Here is a 17,257-nt window from a genome sequence, read left to right as displayed (position 1 = left end):
GTTGCAGTAAAAGGATCTGGAGCTCTCTGACATCCCATGTTCAGAGAGCACTGGAACAAGAGTCTATTTTTCAAAACTCTGGGTAGGCTGATGTAACCAGTTTGATATTAGGAACAACAACAGCAGGCGCTCTTACAAACCTATGTACAACTCTGGGAGTTGTTTTGGAATTGCGCGGTTAAATAATAAACATGCATACACACAAGGTCAGACAGCATCCTCTTGGGATTGCTGGCAACAGCTGACACTAACTTCCAATTACTGAACATTGATGTAACTCAGTGTTGGATAGTGTAGCAAATAATTGGGTGGAAAATAGATTGCAGAGCATTTTAATGGGTTTTAATATCTATTCTTGGCTTATGATCTGGTGCTTAAAACTTGCAGAACGATTGCTTGAAAATATACGCTGTTTGCAAGTGACTGTCTTTAGACTATGGTGAAAAGAAGCTGGTCTCCATAATTGGAGTGACATTAGTAAAATAATACCCAGGCGTGCACTTGTGACTGTGTAACTAAATAGATATGTTTGGATATGTAATATCACAGCTGTGTTGTGGTACAACCACTTTAAAGTTGATGTTGCATTTCAGACCACATATCCAAGACTGAAATCTGAAATATACACATTTAATGGTACTGAGCTGAATGGTACTGTTGAAACACTACCCTTCTGTGCATGTACTTTATTGAAAGGAACTGATCTGTATTGCATTTTATGTAATGTCAAATTTGAACTGTTAGTATTTTTACAAATTTTATGAATAAAGTATATTTGTGAAGACAAAAATAACCGCCTATGACCCAAGTACTAGCCTAGGCCAGATTGGTAGCATGGTGGGTGGAAAAAAAATCCTATCTGCAGGCTGTAGAGATGATGCACAAAATTAAATGTGGGAACCCAGTTGCAATTGGTTTGAGAATCCACAATACAAAACTACCCAAGTCAGGATTAATTGGCAGCCTCATACAGAGACAAGAGGATGTCTGGTATCTGCATTGGTCATCCTAATGTCAAGTATAGAGTAACTAGATACAGGGCTAATTTCAGTACTGCTCAGTATGTTCCTTAATCTCAAATTTTCAGAAAAGCAACCCTTCTTTGAACCTTTTAAAAGCTGTCTGTTCCCCCACACTGATATTTGCCTTTATAGGCACACAGTTCCAGCCCAAAAGTGATTTATTGTAAAAGATGATGGCTGCAAAATTCTCTAAGACGCCAAAACCGGCATGAGGATCGCAAAATGCGATTAACCTGTGCCCGTTGGCTCCAATGCAGACAGCACGCAAGCTTGAGCTGCCTGCTGATTTAGATGATTGTAGTGTGCTGTTGACTGGCTTCATACCTGGGAAGGGTTGTGCAAAATTGGCGAGGTTAACACTAAAAACCAGCTTTCCCCTCTCAAAGGAGAGAGGTGCATTCTGCCTGGACATGATGCAACAACTGGCTGCAGAAGAGTGAGCAAGAGCTACATTGAATTTGGCACAATTTTTGGGCTGGGGAGGTGGTTCAGTTCCTCTTTTGGGGAAGCAATGTTTTTGCCTTCTCTGTTCCATATCCCTTATGTGAGCAATGTGAAAAATAGATTGATTTACTTCTTGTGGTTTTGGGTTACTTTGCTAAGGGCAATGTCAAAAGGGTGGCACAGTGGCGCAATGGTTAGCACTGCAGCCTCACCGCTCCAGCGACCCGGGTTCAGTTCTGGGTACTGCCTGTGCGGAGTTTGCAAGTTCTCCCTGTGACTGCGTGGGTTTCTGCCGGATGCTCTGGTTTCCTCCCACAGCCAAAGACTTGCAGGTTGATAGGTGAATTGGCCATTGTAAATTGTCCCTAGTGTAGGTAGGTGGTAGGAGAATTAAGGGAAGGTGGGGAAGTGGTAGGGAATATGGGATTAATGTAGGATTAGTATAAATGGATGGTTGGTTGGCACAGACTTGGGCCGAAGGGCCTGTTTCAGTGCTGTATCTCTCTATGACTCTATGACATTGTGGCAGAGACCAGCTCCAGAATTTTATGATGCTGCACCGGAGGCCTTGGTTGAGGAGGTGCAGAGGAAGAGAGATGTCGTCTATCTGCAGGGAACCAGGAGGCCCTTCAGGCAAACTTGGAAGGCAGTGGTTGCAGATTGCTGTGACAATCAGTGGCTGGAGTCTAGCCCTGAATGCAGTGCCACAAGACGTTCAGTGACCTCATCTGAATGGTCAAGGTCAGAAATTCATTTTCAAATGCCATATTCCACCATCTGCTTCACAAGGCTCTCTCACTACTGAATGTACCACATGCTCATCACTCACCTGCCAACAGTCTCTTATCAATCAAGGCTTTTAACTAGCATTGATATCTTCACCTCACCATCTCACACTTAGCACTGCTGCAAGCCTCACACTCACATCACAGCTTGCAGACGCTGCCAGCTATTCAACCATGACAGCCGCACGACCCAAACATTCTACCACACTCGCTGACCTCCTTCCTTCTCTTGCAAGACAAGGTGGTGCATAACTGGAGGTAGCAGTACCTAACCATTGGGGGCAGCACAGCTTCATAACCTTCTCCCAAAGGAGGAGATGGCACTGACAGTCATGGTAGTGGCCAAGACAGAGGCCCTGGCCAGTGGCAAAAACCATTGAAGTTAATGGTGTGTTTGTTCCTAATCCTCATTTTCACATCCCACTTCCCTCTCCTTTCAATCTCCTGTTTTACAAGCTAACAGTAGTGTAAGCACGCACCTTTCCCTGTTCCCTCCCTTCACAACCCTAGCTGTGTGCCTTTCTCCTTTCAGGTACCCAGGAACGACAACCTGGCCAAGCAGTGGTGGAAGAGCAGGAAGACAGTGATGAAGAAGAAACACTGTCACTCTCAGTCGCAGCTCAGATACTGACACTGCACGTCTTTTAGAGGATAGCTTACAGGCAGGATCTGCATGTGGTGAGTCATCGGGCACAAGTTGTCCGCAACAGAGGCAGGGGACAAGGGAAGTGCAGGCGCCAGTTTGCCAAAGGGCGACGTCTCACACGAGTTCTGCTGCAGAGAACTCGGAAGAGGACATCGATGGGGCGCCTAAAGAAGGATGTTGGACATGCAAAAGGAAACGTGCAGTCAATGTCAAGGAGCATGGAGGAATCTGGCATCGGCTTTGCGCAGAGTTTGGAGCCCATCCTGTCCAGCGGGAAAGTGGTAACCAACTCCAAGAGAACACTTATAGACCCATGATGGAGAATCTAATAGCTGATATCTCAGCTTCCATTACAGCACAGGCAGAAATCACCCAAAGTCTGGGTGCTGCAGTGGAAGCTCAGACTGAAGTCATGCAAGCTCAGCTTACTGTCCTCAAGACTCAGACTGCTGTCATCATAGCTGAGGATACCAGTGTTCAAAGGGGCTTGCAGAATGTCACAGCAGCCCAGCAATCTGTCTTCCAACACATTACCAGAATTGCTAAGGCACTCTCTGGGGGAGTGGTAGTGGATCTATGCAGCATGCACCTGCCATCTCCTCTCAAGATGATGCCATTCATTCTCCCACCACGGCCACTCTGCCAGTAACCTTGCTGATGCCTGTCAGTCAGCCCAAACTGCTGCCAGTCATGCCAAGGTGGTGCTGTCCAAAGCCAGGCCTGCTAGGCCCAGAGCTGCTTAAGGCCATCGTGCAAGGCCATTTTCAGTCTTCCCCACTGAAAGTAGCCTTCCACCAACCATGCTGCAGCCACTGGGGATAGCACTGCGTAGGAGCACTAGACAGACAAAGGCACATGGAAGGTAGGCGCTATGGGAATGCACAGGGTGATTTGTTGACTTCTGTATGCAATATGGCAATGTTTGATTTTAAAAATTTGGTCTGGAATGTTTTTTGTGGTGGCTTTTAATTTAGCTTTGTGATGGTGATTAACCAAGGGAAGCTAAGGCGTTGGACTGTTGTTGAATGGGGAATTGGGGTTACACTAAATAGTACCACAGTTGGATGAGTTGATCATGAACAGCCCAGCCAGAAAAGGGCTCTATTGGTTTCCTTCCCACCCTTCCTCCTCCCCCTTCTTTCTCCGTGACCTCCCTTGTACAACAGTGAATGGCAAACTGGGAGATGTTGCAAATATTGCTTGCTGCAGCCTGGAAGGGTTCATAGTTGCCTTCACAGCCACTGGCAATGCTGTCCTGAGGCTGCAGCAGGTGGCAGATTTCAGTGAGGTCCTTAGAGACATCTGCCGCACTGTACCTTGCTAAGATTCAGGTAGGAGAATTTCTCCCTGGACACTCCGGGCGGATATGGTCCCCTGCGAAGTGCTTTTATCTGTCTTCCAGCAGCTTAGCCTGCTCTTTGTCACCTCTTTTCATTCTTCCTGTCATGCTGTAGGCCAAGCAGGATGCAGGCTACTTCTCTGGGAGTAAGTGGTCAATGCAGAATCTTTGAAGTCATGACAAAGTCCTTCAACACATACTACACCACTCCCTGTAGACTTCAGCAACTTTACACAACTCTTGGAATATACCTAACACTTTTGCAATTGCAGCATTGGACAGTAGAAATCAATTAGCAACTAGTCTGAACGTAGTTGATCCCTTTAAATTGCACTGGTGAGGGGGTCCTTCCTGCTGCTGAAGGTATGTGCTGTGCGAGGTTAGGAGAAGCTGTTAGCTGGAGTGTTGAACTCCAAAATGGCAGTGTTGGCTTCATATCAACTTTGCACTTTGATGTCATGATCTGCATACTTCCATCGGGTTCTCTCTGCGCATGCGCTAATGTTCTCACCAAAACTGCACTGCCGTGGCCAACACCAAAAGGATGCACATCTGCTATGGATGCCATTTTGGAGGCAAAATGGCACCCAAAATCCAATTTTTATTTTTCCAGACCAGTGCAATTTTGATACCTTGAGTATAATCACAGAATCTCAATTGTTACAGGTCGTCATTCGGCCCATTGTGTCTGCACTGACACTCCAAGTGAGCAATTCACTTAGTGCCATTCCATCGCCTTCTCCCCAAAACCCTGTACATTCTTCCTTTTCAGGTAACTCGCTAATTCCCTTTTGACTGCCTCGACTGAACTTGCCTCCACACACACTCTGGCAGTGCATTTCGGATCTTAACCATTCGCTGCGTTAAACTTTCCTCATGTTGCTTTTGCTTCTTTTACCAATTTCTTTAAATCTGTGCCCTCTCGTTTTCGATCCTTTTCATGAGTGGAAACAGCTTCTCCCTATCTACTCTGTCCAGACCCCTCATGATTTTGAATACCTCTATCAAATCTCCTCTCCGCCGCCTTCAAGGAAGACAGTCCTGACTTCTCGAATCTATCTTCATAAATGAAGTTCCGCATCCCTGGAACCATTTCCGTGCATCTTTTATGCACTCTTTCCAATGTCTTCACATCTTTCCTTAAATGTGACGCCCAGAACTGGACTCAATACTCCAGCTGAGGCCGAACTGGGGTCTTCTATAAGTTCAACATAACCTCCTTGCTCTTGTACTCTATGCCTCTATTAATAAAGCCTAGGATACTATATGCTTTATTGATCACTCTCTCAACCTGTCCTGCCACCTTCAATAACTTTTATGCTCATATACACCCAGGTACCTCTGTTTCTGCACCCCTTTAGAGTTGTACCCTTTATTTTATATTGTCTTCCTACCAAAACGTGTCACTTCACATTTCTCTGCGTTGAACATCTGCCACCTGTCTGCCCATTCCACCAGCTTGTCTGTCCTTTTTGAAGTTCTATACTATCCTTTTCATAGTCCACAATGCTTCCAAGTTTCATATTATTCACAAACTTTGAAATTGTGCCCTGCACACCAAGGTCTAGGTCATTAATATATATCAGGAAAAGCAAGGTTCCCTGGGGAATTCCACTACAAACCATCCTCCAGCTCAAAAAACATCCATTAACCACTAGTCTCTGCTTCCTGTTGCTCAGCCAATTTTGTATCCATGTTGCTACTGTCCCTTTTATTCCATGAGCTATAACTTTGCTCACAAGTCTATTGCTTGGTACTGTATCAAATACCTTTCGATGTCCACGTACACCTCATCAACCCTCTCCATTACCCCTTCAAAAAACTCCAGCAAGTTAGTTAAACACGATTTTCCCTTAACAAATCCATGATGGCTTTCCTTAATTAACCTTCATTTGTCTATGTGACGATTAATTTTGTCCAGAATTATTATTTCTAGAAGTTTCCCCACCACCAAAGTTAAACTGACTGGCCTGTAGCTGCTGGGCTTTTCTTTACATCCGTTTTTGAACAAGGGTGTAATATTTGCAATTATCCAGTCCTCTGGCACCTTCCAGAGTCTAAGGAAGACTGGAAAATTACGGCCAGTGCCTCCGTAATTTCCACACTCACTTCCCTCAGTGCCCTGGATGCATCTTATCTGGTCCTGGTGCTTTATCAACTTTAAGTATGGACAGTCTATCCAATAACTCCTCATCAATTTTAAATCCTGCTAGTGTATTAATTACTACCTCCTTCCAGCCTGACCTCGATAGTGTCTTTTTCCTTGGTAAAGACAGATACAAAGTATTCATTTAATCTCTGTTGTTCCCCCTTCCTCCATGCGTATATCCCCTTTTGGACCTTGATCGGCCCTACTGCACCTTTTACCACGTTTATTATTTATGTATCTATAGAAGACTTTGGGATTCCCTATTTTGTTAGCTGTCAGTCTCTTTTCATACTCTCTTTGTTTCTCTTATTTGCTTTTTCATTTCCCCTCTGAACCTTCTGTATTCAGTTTGGTTCTCCATTGTATTATCTACCTGACATATGTCAAAAGCACTCCTCTTTCTGTTTCTTTTTCTCTTTCTCTATCTCTTTTGTCCGCCAGGAGCTCTGGATTTATTTGCCGTTCGAGGGAATATACCTTGACTGTGCCTGAACTATCTCCTCTTTTGAAGGTAGCCCATTGTTCAGCTATTGTTTTTCCTGGTGATCTTTGATTCCCATTTATTTAGCCCAGAACCATTCTTACTCCATAGAGTCATACATACAGCATAGAAACAGGCCCTTCAGCCCACCGCATCCATGCCGACCATAATGCCTGTCTATACTGATCCCACCTGCCTGCATTAATTCCATATCCCTCTATGCCTTGCTCATTCAAGTACCTGTTCAGATTCCTCTTAAATGTTGCTACTGTTCCTGCCTCCACCACCTCCTCTAGCAGCTCATTCCAGATACCCACTATTCTTTGTGTGAAAAATGTACCCCTTTGATCCCCTTTAAACCTCCTCCCTCTCACCTTAAATCTATGCCCTCTAGTTTTAGTCACCCCTACCATGGGAAACAGACTCTGGCTATCCACCCTATCTATGCCTCATAATTTTATATACCTCTATCATGTCCCCTCTCAGCCTCATTCACTCCAGGGAAAACAGACCCAGCCTATCCAGTCTCTCTTTATAATTCAAGCCCTCCAAACCAGGCAACATCCTTGTGAATCTTTTCTGCACCCTCTCTAGCTTAATCACATCTTTCCTGTAGTGCAGCGACCAGAACTGCACACACTACTCCAAATGCGGCCTAACCAACGTTATGTACAACTGTAACATGACGTCCCAACTCTTGTACTCAATGCCTGGCCGATGAAGGCAAGCATGCCGTAAGCCGCCTTCGCCACCCTGTCTACCTGTGTTGCCACTTTCAGGGAACTATGTACTTGCACCCCAAGGTCTCTCTGCTCAACAACACTCCCCAGGGCCCTGTCATTCACTGTATATGTCCTGCCCTGGTTTAACTTTCCAAAATGCATAACTTCGCATTTGTCTGTGTTAAATTCCATTTGCCACTCCCTTGCCCACTTTCCCAGTTGATCTATATCCTGTTGTAACCTTAGACAACCTTCCGTTGAAGTTGGTTTTCTTCCAGTTAATTATTCTTACTCTAGATTTTTCTTTGTCCTTTCCCATAGCCAACGTAAACCTTATGATACAATGATCACTGTCCCCTAAATGTTTTCCTACTGATATTTGATTCACTGGGCCCCAACTCATTCCCAAGAACTAGGTCCTTTCTCATTGGACTGGGAACATATTGCTGTAGAAAATTTTCCTGAACACGCTCTAGGAACTCGTGCCCCCCACTCAACCCTTTACACTACTACTACTATCCCAGTCTATATTTGGATAATTGAAGTCCCCCATTATAACTACGCTGTAATTCTTGCACCTCTCCAATTTTGTTGCAAATTTGTTCATCTACATCCTTCCCACTAGCTGGTGGCCGATAGACTGTAATGTAACTGCACCTTTTTTTGTTCCTTAGCTGTAGCCTAATAGATTCTGTCCTAGACCCCTCTGGGATATCCTTTCTCTCAAGCACTAATGCTCTCCTAAATCAATACTGCCACTGATACCCCTTTCTTCCTTCCCTATCTTTCTTGAACACCTTGTATCCAGGAATATTTAACAGTCTGTCCTGCCCTTCTTTGAGCCAGGTCTCTGTTAAAGCCACAACATCATATTCCCACATATCAATCTCACCAATCTTATTAACTCTACACTGTGCATTCACAGACATGCACATTAACCCTGATTTAGACTTTATTACTTCCTCCCTTACTCTGCCCCCACCTAATAACTTACTTTTCCCTACTTTAGTGCTATCTTTCTCTCCCTGTGTTCTGTGCACCTTGATAGCACTGTCTAATGCTCTCACCTTATGCACCTTATTCCTCTTTTCTCCTATATGCTGCTGCCCATCCCCCTGCGAATTTAGTTTAAACCCACCCCAACCATACCAGTGAACCTCCCTGCGAGGACATTGGTCCCAGTCCTGTTGAGGTGCAACCTGTCCCTTTTGAGTAGGTGCCTTCTGCCCCAGAACTGGTCCCAATGCCTCAAGAATCTGAAATCCTCCCTCCTGCACCATGTCTCAAGCCAAGCATTGATCCTCCCTATCTTCCTACCTCTACTCTGGCTAGCACATGGCACTGGGAGTAATCCAGAAATTACTACCCACGAGGTCCTATTCTTTAACTGCCTACCTAGCTCCTGAAAATCTGACCATAGGCCTCAATACCTGCCCTTGCTGTGCCATTGGTACCAACATGCACCACAACAACTGGCTCACTTCCTTCCCCCTGCAAAATATCCTGCATCCTCTCCATGATGTCCTTTACCCTGGCACCAGGGAGGCAACATGCCATGCGGGACTCATGATAACATTTGCTGAAATGCCTATCTGTACCCCTAACTGTGGAATCACCTAAAACAGCTGTGATTCTGCACTTTGCTGCTCCCTCCTGTACAGTCCCTTACCTATTTGTGCCATGGTTTGGACTGCACTCGTTCAAGGTGTCGTCACTCTCAGCAGTCTCCAATGCTGAGTACTGGTTTGAGAGCGGCGCGCACCCTGAAGACTCCTGCACTTCCTACCTCTTCCTACTCTTCCGGATGACCATCCACCTAATATATCCTGAATTCCTACTGCCTGTGGGTTGACCACCGTCTGGAATGTACAATTCAGGAAACTCTGATGCTCCACAGTGATTCCATCTGCCCCTCCAGCTCAGAAATCCTGAACTCAAACTGAAGCAGCTGGAGCCACTTCCTACACACCTGGTTGCCCAAGACACGTCTCCTGAAGTTCCCACACAGGAATTGCAAGCAACAGGTTGCAGCTGCCCATCCATGATCTAAAACCAAACCCTCTATTCCCTTTTTAAACAATCTGTTTAAACAGGGTACTAAATAATCAATTGTAATTAATTCCTCTTGTCCTTATTACAACACTAATTACCCTGATTGAAAAATTATTAATTATCCGCTCCTAACTTGAACCAAATACCCTCCCTGCTGATATGATAAATTATAAAATATGCTTAAGTTTTTATACTAATGAATCGATCAAGTCTTATTTTATATTTAATTCGCTTAGGCTAAATCAAAGTTTGCACGTATACTCACCTCTGCCTGTTTTCTGTTTCCCTACACTTTCTGTTGATTGTGACGTCATTTTTCTATTTTTGATTTGCCTCTGAACCTCCTGCTGCTTCTCTCCGAATCTCTGAGGTTTTGGTGCACTTTTTAAAATCCTCTTCTCTCCCATTGTTTCTCTCTCTATCTCCGAGGTTTTGGCATGCTTCTTTAAAATCCTCTCCTCTCCCGCTGCTTCTCTCATGTAGCCAACTGGAATCAATTTATAATCTATTTAAAAACTTGTGGCTGAGTGCTCTTCCTATTAGTTTTTGCTTTACTTTTGATAACATTTAAGTTTCAAACTTCCATGACTACATATATTATAGAAAATGCTTATGTAAACTAGTCATTCTGCCATCTGGCCACTGGGTTTCCACAATGCTCAATGTTTTCTGAAAATTTTTTATCTGTCATTTTTTCTTCGGTAACTGAAATTTATATCCCAAGTAAGGGTTTAATCAAATTCTTAACATTGGATGTTCCACAATAACATTAATTTTATCCATTGAATTTTTTTGTGTCTTTAGTTGAAGGCCTCACTCTTCCAAAATCTTGGGCTTGGAGTGGATATTTTTGGCAGGAACTGTGAGCTGTTCATAGCCCCGACAACCAATTTTATCTGTAGCGCCTGTGGAAGAGTCTGTCACTCTAGAATTGGCCTTTATAGCCACTGCAGATGCTGATCCACAAATCACTGACCACCTCTAGGTGCTTACCCATTGTCTCAAGACAAGGAGGCCAAAGAACTCGTACATACTATTCAGTCAAATATACTGAGTTTACTTTTTCTTTAGCTCCTCGCAGCTTCTACTCAAACTTTTCAAACTAATTTGAAGAATAGCTAGCTAACAATTTTTAAAAGCTTTACTGAGATAAAATTCATGTTTTGTTTAGAAATATCTGAGAAGAAATGGTGATATTCTAATTACGCAGCTGTTGTAGCATTTCGTTTGCATTCTTAGTGTAGAAAGGGACAGACTGGGGCTGCGTGATGTGCAAGGGGACGATCATGTACCCTTGTAATAAATTTTCAAAACAATGTAATTTTTAAGACGGCTAATTAGCTCACCTATGTTTTGTTGGGTGTTAGGTAAGGCCAATACTGATGGCTGACAGCTGGGGTGGGTGGTTGTGAGTGTGCACACAATTTAGCTGTGGAGAGGAGCACAAGAGATTGGGGGAGGACATAGGAAGGGAGCCACTGAAGGCAACATTTTCCGAGTAACTTGCACCCCAAATCCAATATGCCGCCATTGGTGTCTCCTTTCTCTGTTATACCACTCATCATTTCACAACTGAAAGGAAAGAAAGAATAGTGAGATAAGCATAAACAAGAGTTGGGGAGAGAAGCAGAAGAGGAAGGAAGGAATAAAGAGTGGGAGAGACAACTTGAGTAGAGAGGGAGATCATAGTGTATGCAACACAACAGAAGATCAACTTTTAATTTTTTTAAAAAGCCCTGTGTGCACATCAGTCGACTTTTCCATTATCAATTTAATTTTCCACATTTATAATGGAAACCGACCTATGTTAACTTGCCACACTGTAAGGATGTTCTCAAATATAAGTATAGCAATGCCACCACTGGAAGGGTGTAGTTACAGCAGAAGTTTACATGTATGTTTTCCATTATAAATGGAGACATACAAATTTATAGTGCAATAGCAAAAAAAAAAAGGAGGGAATGTATGACTTTAACATGGGGATTGAATTACACACTACAATTATCCCCCATCCTCTAGCCATGTTTCACTAGTACACCACATTTTAATTGCTGTGTGCAACACGATGGGAAATTGACTAGTTAGACGAAATTGTTTTAAAGCAGGCAGGTTTGGTTTCAGCAAAATCGTAAAGTACATTGTCAACCTAAAGCCAATGTGTTCTTAACACTTTTTTTTTCTAATTGGAAATGACTTCTGTCGTTTATCTTGGTACATACCTTTAGTTGCAGTGTGATCGTTTTGTTTTTGTTATAGTCATTTACCATGGGAAGGAAGAAAATAGTTCACTATACAGGTTCTGATCAGAAGAAACAGGCAAATGCAGCAGTCCTTATTGGGTCCTTTTCGGTAAGTGTTCTATGATTCTTTTAAATGTATATTCATCCCAGCAAAGCACTGTGGGATGCTCATATCATTTCTATCCTTGGCTAAGTTAGCTGACCTGCAATAGTTGCATTAACTCAATCAGCTTAAATAGATGTGTTTTGAGCGCAGCTGCTAATTCAACATGGATATGTTGCATATAAGTTGGCTGCTGTGATGTGAATGAGGAAGGAAAACTAATAATGGAGTTACATCTTTCCATCAATATAGAACAATCCTCTTGAAAAGGACTGGTGTGTTTATAGATTTAATCCATTATTTAAACCATCGCAAAAAAAAAATTTCTGGCATTCAATGAATACAGCATTTTTATCCAACAACTTAATCCTTTTTTTCCCTGCAGCATGTAATTCAAGGCCTTAATTATGCTTTGGGATCCTGAACTTCAGTAAGCTGTTGAATGAAAACTAGTAATATATCTGAACAAATACAAGCTGCTTTTTGTGAATTTGCTTGTAGTTCCTGATATTAAAATTATTGCTATATTGGTGTTCATACTGGCACATTTCTTTTATGTAATGCATGAATATAGAAATGTAACTTCAAAGGATACATGTTAATATTTTTATTTTAATCAAAAATAAGATTAGAAGGGCCAGTAACTGAAGTTTTATCCTTGTTGGAGCAATACTAACATGTGGCAAGCCCTCAGCTTGGTGTTGAGGTTTGAACTCCAAATGGCCTTTACTGAACACTGCATATGCTCAAGTTGTCTCAATGTGAACACCCCTTCTCCATCACTTAAGGTAAAATATAATCCTGTCAGATGATCTGTTTGGCGTTCCAAGAAATGATTTTTTTTCTGGACCAGTAACCCTGGGCTCCTTATTATCCCAGAAAAATGCTATTGCTCATATTATATTCATTGTTATGATGCAAGATAGCAGTGGCTCAATGAACAATATGGACCCCCTCCTTAAACAGATTGGAACTTGTGCTCTGAATTTGACTTGAATCCATATTCCAGTAGTATCAACTCCTTGAATTCTGTGCTTGCAGGCAAGCTAGTACAGCAGCTATTAGCCTCATTTACAGCCAGATTATAAACATGGACCATTGATAGGGAAATTATGCAAAGCAGAGAAAACTAGGGAAATAGAAACAGAGAATGGAAGAAGGATGCAAGCGCCAAGGAAATTATTTTTTAAAATGCATCCACTTGTATTGAAGGGAGGACATGAAAAACGTCTTTTTGTTGCATAATTAAGCTTAGGAATGTATAATTCCTTCTGCAATCTGTCCTATTTTTGTATTGTGACCATTTAAATTACAAGTATATTTTTGTACCAAAGTATTGGTTCTACATTTAACTGCTTAGTTTATCAACACCATTTTGATGCTACTCCTGTCCCCTTTCCAAAAAATCTAGATTGAATACCTATTACACCTAGAATTTATTACACAATATTTTGCTGCCAATATTTGTAACATCCCACTGTTACTAATTTACTTTTTTTGCCCATTTAAATTTTTAATAGGTCCTTTAGAATAATTCACTGTACACATTCCATAAAATTATGACTGCAACCTTGTTGAACTCTAAACTGGAATTTCAGTAAGTTCCTTTACTCTGAATTAATTTGCAAGCAAAATTTCTGTAGGAAAAGCTATTTTTACTTGTAAAAATTCATTGGTTTATCTGCTCATCAAAACAATAGATTTTGACGGGGTACATATGGTCAAGATCCATTTTTGCATATGTTTGACTGATTTATCTTTATTCCCTGGTAATGGCAAGTACATGTTTTCATAAAGTGCTTAGGAATCAGAAATCAGACTCCTTGAGTGCTGCAGGAGCACTTGGACACCCAAATGCCAGAAAAATTTGCATGTGAGCACAGTTGGTATTAAAATACTGACTTTTTTTTCCTCCTCTTTAGGGCTGTTTTTCCCCCTCCCCAATCTACTCTGCAGGCTCTTGAGTTTGCAGTAGTTTTTACAGTTCTAATGTGTTTTAAGCTGCATTGCGAATTATCCTTTTATATTGCTATGATATTACGCATATAACATTAATGCTTCACATTGGTCACCTGCTCACCTGTGCTGAATGTAAAGACTTGACAGTTTTTCCATTCCTGATTCTCGTGGCCATTTCTTTGAGCTTAACCTGGACATGACTCTGCAGGTTATTTGACTGCTGAGAGACATAGTGACCTAGCTTGATCCTGTTCTCATTTATCAGTAGGGTCAGTGTATAGGAATCAAGAGCAGGGACCCTATCTGATTTATCTTTTTCATAAGTTTTCTTCCCAGCACAGAGATACTGAGACCTAGTCTCTGTCTCCTGCTGACATTCATATTGAGATCACCTATATCTGCATCGACTAGCAATTGAATATAGGGTATTTCTGGCTTGTTTGGCTTAGGACCATTCCATTTACTTGAAATTACATTGTGAATATGTGTGTATAATACAGTGCACACGTGTGTGATTGTTGTCATTTGTTTGGAGTCCTGCAGTTGATTATTCCCACGTGCTTTATAGCTTACTAAGAGAATAGCATTTGAAAGCAAACTAGCTTGTGAATTTCATACTATTTCTATGCTAATGAGATTTTCAACATACAGCTAGTTGCCTTGGATGACGAGGACATAATAATAATGAAGTCCCTGAATGCATGTGATATAGCTATCATTGGAATTTAAAAAAACATACCTATTGAAACAATTTTCACACTGCATTGTAATATCTTAATTTTCCGTTTATTATAACGTTTCTGTGCTATTTCTGGTGAAGAGTTTTGTAGCTGTAGGAAAGTGCTTGTGTGTGATTTTTATGATGAGGGCAGGATCAGGCTTACTTGTGGTGCTCCCAATTGTCATACAGCAGATTAAGATTCAGACTTTAAATATAACCTTCGGGTGAGACCTATGGAATTCCAACAACAAATTGTGTCTGCTGGAGGAGAGAACGTTTTGAATTGAAAGGGAGCAATATGAAATGTCATTAAATCTAGGGAGAAACAATAATTTGACCACAGCAATTTTCCAGATGCCGAATATTCATGTCTTACTGGAGAGTTCCGTTTTGATGCTATCACCATTATAGCTTTTGCCCAGGACCAGCTGGTTTAGAATCTGGACTACTTATTGAGTTTACTGACAGTGTTACAAGCCAGGAGTAAATTGCCTTTTTAAAATAATAAAATCATGTGATGGAAGATTTCATTGTTGGGATATGATTGTGAAAAGTAGGTAACTTGAAGATATATGAAAAATTGGAAGGAAATGTAAAGAGGAAATGGGATGGGACAGAATAGTAAGTAAATGGAATAGGAAAGAGGGAATGTTGACACCGAGTTGGATAAGAAGAATGATGAGAGGATCCTTTATCTAGCACCAAAAATGTGGTGAGCCTGATTATGACGAAGAATCAAGTGACATGTTATTTGAAAATTGCAAGGAAAATTGTATGGAACAGTTGAGCATAATAGATCAAGAATGTGGGCAGAGCATGGGTAAGTGATTGATGAAATGGACAGCAGAGCTAATGCATTCCTCCTGTGTAGAAACTGGAAATTATGGAGTGCATTAGTTGCCACCCTCCAGAACAGGGGTCTGAACCTGCGACTCCGGAGCCACATGGGGCTCATTGAGGACTCGTGCAGCTCCCGACCTTGATCGACCAAACCCATTTTGATGGTAATTAAATGGCTTGCTTTTTTTTTTAGAACTTATTAACATTGTGCATCTGAGAAAATATCATTCAATTAACCTTTTTTAGTAAAAGCCTTTGAAAGGTTGTTGAAATGTGTATGTCTTGTTTTTCATTATTATTGGCATTAGAGTAACAGCACTGCGGCTCTTAAGATATTACATTTTTGACTAAATTTTTTTATACGGTTCTTATTAAGGCTGTCGATTCCCTATGCTGGAACAACAATGGCACACAGAGTAAGGGGCAAATAAAGGCATCTAAGAATTGTTTTAAATTGTGAAAAAAATCACAAAAAAATAAATGGGGTTTCTTACAATTGTGTGTCTATTAGTACACTAGCTGATATCTTGTGTTATTCAGAGGTATTCTGGTGTCCAGAGCACATTTGTAGTCCCATTCTGAGTTCTTAGAATTCCCTTTCTTAGAAGAAGGGGTCGGCCATTTAGGGCTGAGATGAGAAATTTCTTCACTTAAAGGGTTGTGAATTTTTGGAATTCTTTACCCCAGAGAACTGTGGATACCTAGTCATTGAGTATATTCAAGACAAAGGCCACTAGATTTTTGGATAGTAAGGGAATTAAGGGATATGGAGATAGTGGGGAAAGGTGGAGTTAAGGTAGATTAGCCATGATTTTGTTGAATGGCAGAGCAGGCTCGATGGGCCAAATAGCCTACTCATCCTCCTATTTCTTGCATTCTTATGGGAGGGGAGGAAGATTGGGAACGAGGTGGCGAATTTAACAGTTAAAACTACCTGAGCCACAAAAGAAATTGAACACCAGTGAGTGATGAATGGGGATGGAAGCTGTTTGCAAAATTGTTTCCCTGGGTCTGATTCCATTGTGGGGCAGAAAAAATTGGGAAAGATCTGTAAACCAATGGAGTTTATTTTTGATCGCATTGAGACTGCACACTCTCAATGTGCCGTGACTTTGTTAGCATGATCATTTTTACTTTGTACTCTGAGTAGAAAGCGGAAGGCTTCAGCAGCATTCTGGGGGTTGTAGTCACTCAGACTAACATGCGCAGAGTGGTGTATATTCTTTTCTCTAAAATAATGAAAGAATTTGGAAGTCTGCAGCATCTTCCATAACTTCAAGACATCCGAAGTGTAGTTATGGCTGTAATTTAAGAAATGTGGCTGCCACTTTGCACACGGCAAGTTCCAACAAATGGCCAGGTAGTCTATTTTAGTGACATTGGTTGATGGATACATATTGGCCAGGACTCTGGGAGAATTCCACTGCTAAATTCCCTAGTGTTTAATCAGATTGGCCTCGGATAAAACTTTAGCATCTTGACTAATCTGCAGATCAAAAGGCCAGAACCCAGTTACTTAACAAAAAAACATAGTAACCTGCCTTTTTTTTTTTACATGTTGTGCTTGTGCAGTACTTAAGTTATTGAAGAATTATGACAGAAGATGACTGAAGTTGTGCTTGAAGAGTAAGTTTCGAGCATTTGTTTAATGTGGGGAGAGTTAGCAAGGTGAAAGGGTTTGGAGCAGTGTTCCAGAGGCTAGGGTCAAGATGGGCAATAGAGCCATCATTAAAGATGGAGCAAGAGAGTGCCGA

At 41.7% G+C, this 17,257-nt stretch overlaps 1 protein-coding gene across 6 annotated transcripts in view; it reads left to right on the top strand.

Moving 5' to 3' along the window:
• The window catches only part of LOC137369229 (dual specificity protein phosphatase CDC14A-like), a 132,739-nt gene that overhangs the window by 36,915 nt on the left and 78,567 nt on the right, over positions 1-17,257 (top strand). For 5 of the 6 annotated variants that reach the window (XM_068030103.1, XM_068030100.1, XM_068030102.1 and 2 more), the window contains exon 4: positions 11,897-11,989. In XM_068030103.1, coding sequence (XP_067886204.1) covers positions 11,897-11,989 — 93 coding nt within the window. Of the gene's footprint in view, positions 1-2,783; positions 2,930-11,896; positions 11,990-17,257 lie in introns of all 6 variants that reach the window. The other variant, XM_068030105.1, reaches the window with a different exon arrangement.

The sequence above is a fragment of the Heterodontus francisci genome, chromosome 4 (assembly GCF_036365525.1).
Source record: "Heterodontus francisci isolate sHetFra1 chromosome 4, sHetFra1.hap1, whole genome shotgun sequence".
In the NCBI taxonomy this organism is placed as follows: domain Eukaryota; kingdom Metazoa; phylum Chordata; class Chondrichthyes; order Heterodontiformes; family Heterodontidae; genus Heterodontus; species Heterodontus francisci.
This window is presented reverse-complemented; position numbering and strand designations above follow the sequence as displayed.